General features: G+C 37.5%; 2 protein-coding genes across 3 annotated transcripts in view; one reads left to right on the top strand and one right to left on the bottom strand.

Annotated features, from left to right (window-relative positions):
• The window catches only part of LOC111793469 (sorting and assembly machinery component 50 homolog), a 5,533-nt gene extending 2,607 nt beyond the window's left edge, over positions 1 to 2,926 (bottom strand). Inside the window, exons 1-4 of one of the 2 annotated variants that reach the window (XM_023675371.1) lie at positions 1,915 to 2,926; positions 1,063 to 1,548; positions 453 to 968; positions 47 to 232 (exon numbers count right to left, since the gene is read on the bottom strand). In XM_023675371.1, the coding sequence (XP_023531139.1) occupies positions 149 to 232; positions 453 to 968; positions 1,063 to 1,548; positions 1,915 to 2,460 (1,632 nt within the window). In that variant the 5' untranslated portion in view covers positions 2,461 to 2,926 and the 3' untranslated portion in view covers positions 47 to 148. Of the gene's footprint in view, positions 1 to 46; positions 233 to 452; positions 969 to 1,062; positions 1,549 to 1,914 lie in introns of those variants that run through there. The other variant, XM_023675380.1, reaches the window with a different exon arrangement.
• Positions 2,927 to 3,640: 714 nt separating this feature from the next.
• On the top strand, positions 3,641 to 11,034 carry LOC111779836 (putative ribosomal large subunit pseudouridine synthase SVR1, chloroplastic). The gene is made up of 11 exons (XM_023660007.1): positions 3,641 to 3,787; positions 3,938 to 4,374; positions 6,638 to 6,717; positions 6,795 to 6,895; positions 7,004 to 7,076; positions 7,202 to 7,295; positions 7,416 to 7,464; positions 8,063 to 8,213; positions 8,962 to 9,018; positions 9,842 to 9,897; positions 10,509 to 11,034. The coding sequence occupies exons 1-11, from the start codon at positions 3,750 to 3,752 to the stop codon at positions 10,567 to 10,569; spliced, it is 1,197 nt and encodes a 398-aa protein (XP_023515775.1). The 5' UTR covers positions 3,641 to 3,749; the 3' UTR covers positions 10,570 to 11,034.
• The last annotated feature ends 2,810 nt before the right edge of the window (positions 11,035 to 13,844 follow it).

The raw sequence follows: 13,844 nt of genomic DNA, 5'->3' as shown, positions 1-13,844 counted from the left end.
TTTTTTTTTTTTTTTTTTTTTTTTTTTTTTTTTTTTTTTTTTTTTGATCCAGTCCAAACTGATAACTCAGCAAGGACACTGTCATTGAGCAAAAGAAACAAATTCAATCAAACCTGAATATCTATCAAACCTCGCCAAAATTCAAGGTTTATGATGGGGCAGATATGCTAAACCGAAAGCCAGTTTTTCCACGATCATGCTCTTGCTGCTTCAATATGTAGTAGAAGTTACCCTGCTCATAGAACCAAACTCATATATGAGTAGCAAATACGAATCAAATCGAAAGGCAACCTACAACGATGTTTCGGTGTTGTTTCTGTTTGATAGAAGAATAATAAAAAGGAAACAGCAAGCATGGCATTGCATGGGATACACGTAAAAACAGAGATCAGAGCCAGGCCAATAAATTATGTATCTAAATAATGAAACACAAGTCAGAGATCGTGACTGACCTCTAGGCGGAAGAGTCTTGTTGGAAGCACAATCCCAGCTCCTACTGAGGTACGGAAAGTTTCCAAGAACTTCTGAAAAGAGAAACTGCGAAACTCATTCTCAGTCAACTTTGCAAGATTTCCTGCACCAGCAAAGATGTGTCCGTGGATTCCATGTTCTCTTAACCAGCGAATTGGGAAGTCGAACGAAAGATCAGCAAACGCGGTCACAGCAAGATCCCCTCCGACAAAATCCCTTCCAGGAGAATCACTGTTTTCACCCTGATTATTTTCGCCCCTCACTTCCCGCCTCGGCTCAGTTGGCCCCATCCTACGTGTCTTAAAACCCCATACAGTTGTTGGGCCTCCGACGGTGCATACTGGAGAGAAATCACCACCTAAGAAAAAGCGTTCGGGAAGGGGCGATGGCTTGTTCATGAATCCATTTCCCCAAGGCAAGACAACACCAGCAGAAACTCCAAAGTTCATGGCAGCACGATCAAAGCCGAGAGGAATGGCATAACGTAGATCAAATTCCTGTTAAAATATGGGAACAGAAAATCGATAACTACACAAAAGCTGGGGAAAGTCTTTTATTGTTACAAGAGAACCAAAAGGAAATGATGAAAACCTGTCGCACAAAGCGCAAGCTCCGGTGATCAGGTGCGAGGCCACCAATTTGACTAGTAGAAACAAAAGCATATCCTCTAGTTGGCCTCCCTGCAGAATTCCTCTTATCAACCTTCAAAGTATATTTTAGAGAAGAAAGTAAACTATTTCCAAGTTGTCTCCTTATCGAATTAGACGCCATCTGTGAAGGGTCGATTATGGTGCGCCATCCAAGGCTGTATGCCAAATCATGATACTTTGTTGAATATAGGCCAAGGGAAAGACCTAAAGACCGTTCTTTGTAAGATGAAAACTCTAACCAATCTTGGGAAAGTAGGGATAGCCGTGCCACCAAAGGAGTCACTGATCGCTTCAGCCTCGGGAAATAAACACCGGTACTCACCTCAGATGTTTGATTAGGACCGTATGCCAAAGAGCCATCCCATAAATCCCCATATCCAAGCCAATTTTTGTACTTAACAGAACCTTCAAACGTCCACGAACGAGCCTACAAAAGCATTATACCACTTCAAAAACTTCCCAACAGGTAGCAAGTCAAATAGTTCATGCACGAATTCCAGTTAAACAAGCAATAAATTTATCTAGGGAATCATAGTTCGAATCTGAACAGAGGAATCACATTACAAGAGAACCAGAGTTGATAAATTATAGCTCCTAATTGACATGTAATAAGTATTAAAATGTTCAAGTATGCACACATACAAGATATCAAACCATATAGATTGAATGGGGTAGACAACTCTATAAAAGCACTTTGCTTTCATTGTTATCAAGCAATATCTTATCAAACAACGAGCTATTGATTCATACATCAGGCACAAATATATACATATTTTACAGAACAAAATCCTACCGCAGGTTTTGTGTAAGCACCGCATTCGCCGGAGAGGGGGTTGCTCGTCTCCACAACCTCGATAACGACATTTGCGGTACCAGGGAGCTCTGGCGGACCTGAATCAAGTGTAATCTTGACAGAGTCGAAGATCTCAAGCCTCTGGAGCTTGGCATTGGCTACGGCAGCGGCCTCCAGTAGTTCTTGCATGGTTGATGCATTCTTAATAGCCTCCACTTCGGCTTCGATTATAGATTCCTTGGTCTTCGTGTTTCCCTTGATCAAAATATCATGAACCCGAAGTCTGATCTTCTCCTTCCTCATTCGCTCAGCCAGATTCTCTAATTTGGACCTCTGACCAATCAATCTGGAAGCATCGGAAAGAGGCTTCCTCCGGAGTGGTTCTTCATCATTTTCAGTCTCATCTTCCTCACCTTCATCCTCCTCATCTCCATCATCCTCATCTTCTTCGTCGTCATTTTCGAAAATGGATGGTTCTCGCTCTGCTTCCTCCTCCTCGGAATTTAGTCTAATCGAACCTTTTCCTTCTTCCTCATAGTCCGCCATTGAAATTGAAAATAACAACAATAATAAAACCGCAATTTCCAATTGTTGAATGAACTCACTCGAAAATCGCAGATTCTAAAATGACACCGATTTCAGCAATAATCTTCGCGACAATTAAAGGAGTGATTCTCTTAGCACAGTTCAATCCTGCATAAATAAAATATACAGTGGTAGCTTCAAATACAACGACGCATAATTTAACCTCTGTTCATTAATCAGAATTCTTCAAGAAGAAACCAATGCTGCCAGGGCGAACTGCGATCGCTTCTTCGGATTCAATTCCATGGAGTCGAACTCAGAAACAGTGAGAAAATGATGGTTGATTTCAATAGACAAGAAGATGCTCTAGGGTTCGTGATTGAAACATCAGTACTGGACCTGGTTCGGCTTGTAGAAGAAATCGCGCGTTTATGCCACGCGCCCGGAAAGGAATGTTGTTCTTGTTGGGGCTCGCGGGTAGAGAGGTTTGGGCCTCTGGACTCTCGGCCTAAGAATGAACTAATCCCTTTATATTTGGGTTAATTGGTCCAAAATTTTAAAATATTATTTAATAAATAACATTGTAATTAATTTAAATAAAAATCTTATTTATAATATAAATAAAAATCTTATTTATATATATATATTTGTAAAATTGTAATTAATATTAGTATCGTTTATGTAACGACCAAGGCCCACATCCACCCGAGCACATATTGTCCTCTTTGACCTTTCCCTCTCAGGCTACCCTCAAGGCTATAAAACGCGTTTGGGAGGGGAATGTTTCATATTGTTCTCTTTGGTTTTTTCTTATGGGCTTTCCCTCCAGGCTCAAGGCTATAAAACGCGTTTGGGAGAGGAATGTTTCCTATTGTTCGCTTTTCTTTACGGGTTTTCCCTCAAGGCTATAAAACGCTTATAAACGCGTAAAAAAAAACGATATCATTTTGTGTGACATAAATAAAATATAATAATAATAATAATAATAATTTTAATTTTAATGCATTAAAAAATACAATGTAAATATATTTTAAAATTTATAATGCAACATTTTTCTGTTTATAAAAATTATTTTAAATTATATAAATATTTATTGAAAATATAAAATAAAGTTAGGGATTAAAAGGAGTTGATAAAATGAAATTCAAAATTGGAGCGGAAATGATATTTTAATCCAAAAATAAAATTTATCATCCGAAAATGGTTGCGCTAGGAACTGACTAGCGAGGCTCAATCGTCTTCTTCCTTCAATCCCACGAACCAGAGGCGAAGCCGCGAGCTTACTATCAGAATCAGAATTTCCATTGCAAATGGTTTCATTAGCAGCTTCTTCACTCTCTGTTCTTTCAAAACCTTCGTNGCACGAGAAATAAACTCCCTCTCCATTTGCCAAATAATTTTAATAGTGTATGATGGACACCGAGTTTATTTTGGAAACGAATCACATGGTCTTAAAAGGAAAGCAGAATAGATATGATGCATATAATATGTGCAATTNAAAACCTTCGTTAATCCTCAATCCCATTCGCGCCATTTCTCGAATTTCCTGCTCTCTCTCCTCTAATTCCGCTCCCAATGGATCCTCTTCGTCTTCATCTTCACTGGAGTTCAACATCACGTTCGCGCCCCCAACTCCGAAGCCTAAATCCAAAACTGATGATTCTTTTCAGTTTATTGATCAAAACACTGGCGGTCAGCTCTTCATTCCGTGGATAGTTCGCGGCGAAGATGGCAACCTCAAGCTCCAATCGCATCCTCCTACACGGTTCCTTCATTCCATGTCGGAGGCTGAAGCCAAGCCCAAGAAGAAGAAGGTTTCTGTTGATAAACGCGTTCCTGAACCCCCCAAGTATTCTAAGGCTGCTCGAAGATTTTACAATGAGAATATTAGGGACTCGTCGCAACGTCTGAGTAAAGTTCTTGCTGCCGCTGGAGGTTTGTGCTTCTCTATCCTGATAGCACTTTGTGTATCGACCAATCTTCCGATGGTTGATGAGGCAAAATGATAACTCTGGCCATAGGAGCTCGGCATGATCCGTCATACAGCATTCTTTTGTGCTTGTTATATTTTTCTTTACTTATTGCTGTTTGGTAGTTGGTGCGGTGGTTACTCGTCTTTGTTTGGTTTATTTTTGAAGATATTTAGGTATATGGACTAGGAGTTGTTTAGTTAGCATTGTAGAATCATGTCTAGTTCCAGAATTTACAAATATTCTCTTTGAGCTGCATTCTCCTTATAAAACCATGAATGGTGGACTATATATATATATATATATTAATCAACATGCACCGTAAAATTAAGCTTTAGTAAACCATGATAATATGAGCAGTTGTTTCTGAAATTAAATGTTGGAACATTTGGTTCGAGAGAAACCGGAAGGGGTAGAGATATTTTGGGCATTTGTGACCAAATAGTTGTTCTATGATGCTCGAGTAAAGGAGGGGTACATGAATAGGCTGAGACCACATCTGAATGAGAGCAATTCTTAGGATATAATGTTTAAGAAAGACTTAAAAGAGCGGAAAGTTACTACCTATACTAACAATGTGCACCTTCCTTTTGGTGACTCAAGTATAGGAACTCCAAAGTTAAGCGTGTTTAGCTTAGAACAATCTTATGTATGGTGACCTCTTAGAAATTTTCCTAAGAAGCATGTGAGTGAAGATAAAATATTCTAGAAGGATGTGTTGATGTGCTCAATTTATAGCAATCTTATGTTCGGTGACCCCTTGAAAATTTTCCTAAGGAGCATGTGAGTGAGGATAAAACATTCTAAAAGGACTCGTATTGCGTGAGGATAATTTTCACTCTTAAAAGCACTTTCGGACAAGTAGGTCATGTAGTCATGTCACAAGGGATGTAGAAGAAGCATGCGAGTGAGGATAAAACATTCTAAAATGACTCGTATTGATCTATGAGAATAGTTCACTCTTAGAAGCACTTTCAGACAAGTAGGTAATGTAGTCATGTCGCAAGGGATGTAGAAGAATGCTGAAGCCATGAACTACCAAATTCGGGTTTCAAATCCTGGTATGAATCTTGGGCATGATGCGTTATAGATGCTATTAGAATAGGACCTCTCCTAGTAGGATGTGGTCCAAGGACAAACCAAGACAGAAACTGGTGAGCATATGACATCCGAGTAAAGGAGTACTTGAATGAATTGAGACTACATCTGAATGAGAGCGATCCTAAGGATATAGTGCTTAAAAAAGACTTAAAAAAATTGAAAGTTACTACCTATACTAACAAGGTGCACTTTCCTTTTCGATGGCCCAATTAAAAGAATTCCAAAGTGTTCTTAGCTTGAAGGAATCCTATATTGGGTGACCTTACTTTTTAAGAAGAATGTGAGTGAGGATAAAACATGCTAAAAAGACCCGTGTTGGCCTACGAGAATAGTTTTTACTCTTAGAAGCAGTTTAAGACAAGTAGATAATGTGGCTATGTCACAACAGATGCAGGGGAATGTTGAGGCTATGAGGTGCCTAATCCGGGTTCCAAATTTGGGGCATGTGGCATTACATGTTCAATTTATCCTCTTTCTAATCTCTCCAACAACTGGAGCCCTTTTTACATGGGTATCTTTTGATTTTTCTCTAGCAATTGTTGTTTTCATTCGGGCTCCTCTTGAAATGGGCTTTTTTTTTCGTATTGTTCATTTGTAATTTCTTTTATTTGCTCCATGAAACTTTTTTTTTGGTACTGTACATGGTTTTTCATCAACGAAACTTTTTTTTTTTTGCATATATAGTGTTGGAAGAGCATTAGTTGTTGTGAGATGCTCAAAGTATGCAACTTACCTATCTGTGAAATGTTAGATGGGGATGTGCCCTATTCTCATCCTGTTTCTTCAGCCACTTCATTTGTGGTAGTCACTTAAGTTGGAATCTTTCTGTAGAATCGTTGGTACCATGTTGTTTCTGGCTAGCCTCATCCCTTGTTAGGAGGAGTGGGAAATGAAAGTTCAGTTGTACATCGTTTGGTCAAGTTTGTAAGGACAAATTTTAATTAGAAATTTTTATAATCTAAGAGTTAAGCTACTAAGACAATGTACACGATCTCATTCTTTTGCGTTTTATGGTTTAGTCATGGAGTGTTCTGTTTTGTCTTCTTCTGCAATGTCCGGTTTACATTAATTACAATTGTCCCGGTAAGATCTCATAGTTGGTACTGTACACCTCTTTTGTTTATTAGTGGCATCAAGACGGAGCAGTGAAGAGCTTATTTTTGAAGGTCGCGTGACTGTTAATGGTTCTGTTTGCAATACTCCTCAGGTTAGCTTGCATATCATTTGGATCAGATAGATTTTTGTCTTAACTATGAAGGAATAAATGATGCCACCTTTCTGTAGACTCGGGTGGATCCTGCAAGAGACATTATTTACGTGAATGGAAATAGGCTTCCTAAGAAACTACCATCAAAAGTTTATCTAGCCCTCAACAAGCCAAAAGGGTTTGTCGCTCATTCTCTGCGATCAATTATCCTCTCCTACCCCAAGTTTCTTTTGGCAATTTGGCTTTTATGTGCTTACATTGCTGATCTTGTAAAATGCCACGACAGGTATATTTGTTCATCTGGGAAAAAGGAGTCAAAGTCTGTGATAAATCTATTTGATGATTATTTGAAGAGTTGGGTATGTCGAACCTACTAGTCATATCGACTTCAAGTGAAAGTTTAGAAAGGAGTGATAATCTTATAATCATTATGATTCATGAAATATTGTTTGCAAATTATTCAACTAAGACTTTGCATTTGCAGCATAAAACATATCCAGGACAACCCAAACCACGACTGTTCACAGTTGGCAGGCTTGATGTTGCCACCACCGGGTTGATTATAGTGACAAATGATGGTATGTTATGCAAGAAACTTCTTATGGCTGCTTCCTTATTAGGATTGCCCCACAAAAAAATTAGAGTTAAAAGGATAGATCTTGAACTGTTTGCAAAATTACATTGCTTTCTCTTTTCAGGAGATTTTGCTCAAAGTATCTCACATCCTTCATCTGGTATATCGAAGGAGTAAGTGATTGTATTTTCATTCTTTACTAATGCTGATGCATTGTAAAGTTATCAACAAAAGTAAGTTTTGGCAAGTTTTGGCATTAATTTCATGAAGCAAGTTAAAGATCAACAGATCAACCAAAATAGATGAGACCACAAACATCATACCAGAAGTGTCTGTGGGCTGCGGCCTATAAATCTGGGGCGCATTTATTGAATGACAATGACAGGATCATTTGCCTACCGACCATTTCAGGGATGGGGAATGTAATTTTTTTTTTTAATTTTTTAGCTCGAACCCTTTGGAATGTGATTTTCTCCCTAATTAATAATTATTTCCACTTGTTGGACCTTCTACAAAATTTCAAGCCCACAATTGAGGAGTGTTAGAGTGTTGATATAATTAAATTTACCATAGCCCATTAGCTTAAGCTTTTGTGTTAGATTAGTATTTTAACAAGGAAGGGATAGTACTGATCTTCTTCTTTAGTTCTTGTTCCCCAATTAAAAAATTGAATTATAGCATTTTTCTGTTTTATAATTGTGCTTCCTAATACATTTAGCTTTGATTGTTGTGATTTCAGAAAATGCTAACATTTGCTCTTTATAATTGTAGATACATTGCAGCAATAGATGGTGCTGTTAGTAAGCAGAACCTGATAACTATCAGCGAGGGAACAGTAATTGATGGCGTCCATTGCATACCAGATGCTGTGGAGTTACTACCACAGCAGCCAGACATACCAAGATCTCGTCTGCGTATAACGGTGCTTAGTTCCATCCATATAGTTTTTAGATCTCTATGCATGCTGAGCTCATGCAATTCTTCTAGTTTGATCTAATTGGTCATGAAGTAATAATTGTATAGACCTACGAAGTCTCTTGCTTTGTTGCTGATATTTGAGTTATACTCAACTATTGTTGATGCCATGTGTCCTAACCACACTCCCTCGGGACGCTTGCAAGCGATTGTGCGGCACTCACTCTCACCACCGAGTGAGTCAGCCAGTTCAAATTCGTGTCGCCTCCGGCCGAACGATATATACCTAAGCCTCTAGCCCCATTTTGAGAAGAAGATTTTAGAAAATAGGGGCATAAAGATTTTCGAAAGAGATTTGGAAAGTAATGTTGAAAGCAATGTTATAGACTAGTAAGCAAGAAAGGCAACACAATGGCTTAGATAACATATAACTCAAGGTAGGAAGAATTAATGACTAGTCACATCCCTCAAAAGTATATTTTGAGGTATTTAGTCTACTAGGCATAGAGATGATTTTGCTGAAATGTCATATTCCTAAAAAATACAAAAAGAAAGCTATACATCATGAAAGTAATAAAGTGGTACAACATGAGGGGTTTGACATGCAACAGGCATACCGCCACCAGCAACATGTCCTGGACAAACATGATTGTGACACTATGCAGCAGTTTGTCGAGGAAAATATATTAGTACCTTCTTCTGTATGCAGTGCTTGTTATGCAACTGCTTCTGACTAACTTAATGTGCTTTTGCAGGTACATGAAGGAAGGAACCATGAAGTTCGAGAACTTGTAAAAGCTGCTGGTCTAGAGGTTAGCATCTGACCTTGAAGACGTTTGCTCATCAGGCCTATTCTGCTATTGTATTTTGTTCAGATAGCTTTTCATCCTTCAGTTCAGTACACTATTTTTTTTTTTTTTAGATAAGAAACCTGTAGATATATTACTAAAGAAAATGCAATAACCTAGGGGCTGGTAAGAGGAATCCCCCTCCAGAGAAGGCTAATAACAAAAAAGTCTTCCAATTGTGAAGGATCAGCAAAGTTGGGTGGTTACAAAAAAATTGTTGTTTCCACAAAAAAAGGACTTTGTCTTTCAGTACACTAATAAATTAAAATTTATTACTCTGATAGAGCTCAAATTATTCTTTCCATTTTGGGGGAAAGGAAGGATGCTGTGGCTGTATGGGAACTCTAGGTGTTGCCTGGGAAATTTGGCTGTAATGTAATAGGAAGGTTTTTTGCTACAATTCCTTGGTTTGGGCTTCTGTTACTAGGGATTCGTGTTATTATCATCCATTTATGATTATTGGCAACTTAGATTTGGGTTTCATTTTCTTTTCGGAGAATATAATTGTTTCTTCTTGTTCTCGTTGGTTCCTCCGTATTGTAGACCTTTATTCCTTACTACCATATTTCTTCATGGAACATTTGTTTGACTTTATAAACATAAACCTGTATTTATCTACCTTTTGAGAGAATTTTTTTGTGATAGCCTCATTAAACACTCTTACATGAGAAAACAGTGAACCGTGAAGAACCTGCCTTTTTAGTGGTATTTTAAGTCCTTGTTTTATCGTTTGGGTTTGTCCTTTAGTTCTATTTGTATGTGTAATTTCTGGATTTTATTGTTTCAGATTTATTCATTAAAGCGTGTAAGGATTGGAGGCTTCAGACTTCCTTCAGATTTGGGGTACTTGCTCGTTATGATACTTCTCTGATCCTTTTCCTTTTTTTTTTTTTAATGAATTTATAGTTGTTTGGGAATGGGCAAAGAACCAAATTAGATTATTCACTTGGCAATTCATTTTCACATAGCTGAAATCGAGTGATGAATATAGATAATTCCTTATTATTTTGCATTTAAGTATTCACAAAACATTGGGAAATTCCAACTGAACAACGAACGTCTTAAAAGTATCTTGAAGATAGATTAAATTAAGACCATTTTAATCTAGATTATCTCAAAAGATGATCAAGTGGATACGCGTACGACTGATACTGACTAGGATTACGAATTTCTTTTCTTTTTAAAGAAACCCATCCACAGTGCGGACTGGCCCTCCTCCCCTACCCAAGAAGAAAACTGAACGAATGAAAAAATAAGATAAGGAAAGAGGTTTGTTCACCATTTACAACTTCGGCCACAACCCTCAAGATTGCGCAACAAACTTTTTGTTTTTTTCCTTCCTTTTCTACAGTTTCACAGAAAATGCTTTTTAGCTGCAACTTTATTTGTGACCGTGAGCATTCAGGAAATGAGATGTCCTGTAGATTTATTGAAAAATTTCCTCATTTTTTCAGGCTTGGAAGTTACATTGAACTAAAACAAAGTGACCTGAAGGCAATTGGCTGGAAAAGTTGAGCTTCTGATGACTACGGATTTGTCCATAGTTGTTGAAGCTTGAATGTGCTAGGAGTGATTTCAGATATGCCACATGCATGTAGTCACAGTACTACTTCTCTAACTGCTGGGACAGTAATTGAACGTTTCAAGAGGTTGGATACTGTTTATTCCAGCTCACGCTTCACATCATGGCCACTTATATTTACAATGATGCCTGTGTTGAAGATTTCAGTCAACGTTGATGGTACAGATTTTCAACCATCAAAATGTTATAGACAACATGAATGGCATGCCATGCCATTATTTCGTAGGATTATTTTCTTCCCAATGTGTATTAGACTGAACAGTAAAGGAACATACAGGTAGTTGCAGTGGTGCTTTGTAACAACATGAAAGCGAGCATGAGAGAAATCTAATGCTGTGCCTTAACCCTGTATTCATTACTCATTTATGACTTGACATTTAATTATATTCTTTTCACAACTTGCTTTAGTCATTTTCTTCTGCTTACAACCTCTTCCGGCAGATGCACAGGATCGTCATTGCCGCACAGGTGATGTTTCTGTACGAAGCTCATAAAACTTGTTTTAGCAATGAAGCATCTAGCCAGTTCAGAATGCTCTGCCTTTGAAAGCTTGTAGGTTAGAAGGTAAGAGCCTTTGTTAACAATTTCCTTTTATTTAGTTGGTCTGTCTCTTGCATCTATGGCTTTAGAATAAAACATTGAGTACAAATTTTCCTGATGGCTGAATGGATCCACTGGTTTTATGTTCAATATAACGTGCTTTAGTAGGTGTCAAACTACTTGAGATTTGATTGAAACAGGTTTATGGTTTGATTTGATTTGTAGTGTCTGGGTCATGTTAAACTAGAAAACATAGATGAATGATTGAAAATAAGACTTTGAATGGAATGAAGGAAGAGGTCAAGAACTCAAACTAGATGAACATTATGAAATCTGAATGCAGCTAAATAGATTAGTCCAAGAACTTAACTGCCTATAACTTAGGTTTGTAGCTCAACTTTCTATTTAGCCCTGTGCAGTTCAAGTTTATCAAGATCTGAAATAACTTGAGATCTAAGGACATTGTTTTTGTCCGAATTCCACAAGTCTAAGAGCATACCTACCTAAATTTTCAGCCTTGTAGTCTAACTTTCTATTCAGGCTTGCAGTTTAATTTTAACAAGATCTATACACTATCTCAAATTACTTAAGATCTTGGAACATGGTTTTTGTTCGAACTCACCGCTAGCAGATATTGTCCTCTTTGAGCTTTCTCTTTCGAGCTTTTTCTTAAGGTTTTTATAACGCGTGTGCTTGGGAAAGGTTTCCACACCCTTGTAAACAATGTTTCGTTTTCCTCCCCAACCAATGTGGGATCTCACAATCCACCCCCCTTCGGGGCCCAGCGTCCTCGCTGACACTCGTTCCCTTCTCCAATAGATGTGGGACCTCCCCCCAATCCACTCCCCTTCGGGGCTCTACATCTCTGCTGGCATACCGCCTCATGTCCACTCCCTTTCGGGGCTCAGCTTCCTTGTTGGCACATCGCCCGATGTCTGGCTCTGATACCATTTGTAACAGCCCAAGTCCACTGCTAGCAGATATTGTCCTCTTTGGACTTTCCCTTCGGGCTTCCCTTCGAGGTTTTTAAAACGTGCCTGCTAGGGAGAGGTTTCCACACCCCTATAAAGTTCGTTCTCCTCCTTAACCGACATGGAATCGACGTCGAATCTCACAATAAATGTCCAGTATCTTAGTTATAGCCTAACCTTCTAATCAATCCTGCACATCATTTCAATTTTTATCAAAATCAATTACTATCTGAAACAGCTCGAGTTCTAGTGACATGTTTTTTGTCCAGATTCCACAACTCCAAGAACACTACCACCTTAACTTTTAGCCTTATAGCTTAACTTTCTATTCGGTCATGCATTCAAATTTTATCAAGGTTTATACACTATCTGAAATAACTTGAGATCTGGGAACATGGTTTTTGTCCAAATTCCAGCTTGCACCGACTGCAAAACTGCCATCCGCTGTCAGCAAAATAAAGCAACAGAAAACAAACGGACAGCAAAGCCTCTCTTGTTCTACATGGATACTATACAACGGGATTTCGGTACATCCATTAACTCAAACTCCAAGAGGTACGAGGTTTGGTAATTCCTTTTAACCTTCTGGGTTTTGGCTGAGCTTGCAAAGTTACTGCAGAAATATGCATGACTATGCTAATTAGTTTGATGAGATCCATTGGTTTGAATTATGATTATTGAGATGGAATCCCATACTTTGGCTAATTTAGGAAATGATCATGAGTTTATAAGGAATATATCTTCATTGATACTGAGGCATTTTGGAAAATTCCAAAGCAAAGCCATGAGGGCTTTGCTCTAAGTAGACAATATTATACTATTGTGGAGGGTCGTGATTCCTAACAATTATTATATGGTTAAGTTACAAATTTATTTCACGAACTTATAAATTTTGAAACTTTCGATTTTGTTTTTATTAGTCACTACACTTTAAAAAGTGTAATAAATCCCTTATTCTTCAATTTTGTAGTCGTTGAACTTCTAGTTTTACGTCTAAGAGATCTTTCATCTATTCGACAGTTGTTAAAATTCACGAACTTATTAGACACAAAATTTGAAGAAACGGGTGAGGTCGGTGGAGTTTGAGATTATTTATTTTTACGGAAAAAAATATATAAGATATTAATTGATTAGGTTTAAAGAAGATAAATAAAATTTTATTATTCTCAGGTGCCTTTCACGCCCTCCAATGCATGGAGTGTGTGGAAAGAGATGAAAAAAGTGTCATTATATTCTTTTACTTCCCACATGTCCTTAAAAAACGACCAACTTTTTAAATAAATGATGGCCCTTTTTGGCTTCATTTAAGCTGTAAAGTTTGTTGCATCATGTTATTGCTAAACACGTTCATTGCAAGATAACCCTTTTTTTGTACCCATCTTTTTTTTTTTTTTTNTAGAAATTTTTCATTTTATTTTTTTTATTAGAGTGATATGTATTTTTTTTTTTTCACTTTTATATATATACTTTAGAAAAATATTCATTTAAAAAAATTAATGGATAATTTCTCTCAGAAAAATATAATGTAATTTTTAACCTAATTCTTCAAAATTTAAATTTCATCAGTTTTTAATATTTAATATATAGGTAGAGAGGATGGAAAATGTAATTCAAAACCCGGCTTTGTTTAGTTAACATAAAAAAAATCTCCTTGCTACACCCTTCTCATTTTTTGTTTAAACGAGAATTTTTCACCT

The sequence above is a fragment of the Cucurbita pepo genome, chromosome LG01 (assembly GCF_002806865.2).
Source record: "Cucurbita pepo subsp. pepo cultivar mu-cu-16 chromosome LG01, ASM280686v2, whole genome shotgun sequence".
Classification (NCBI taxonomy): Eukaryota; Viridiplantae; Streptophyta; class Magnoliopsida; order Cucurbitales; family Cucurbitaceae; genus Cucurbita; species Cucurbita pepo.
Note: the sequence above shows the minus strand (reverse complement) of the source record. Positions and strands in the feature narration are given on the sequence as shown.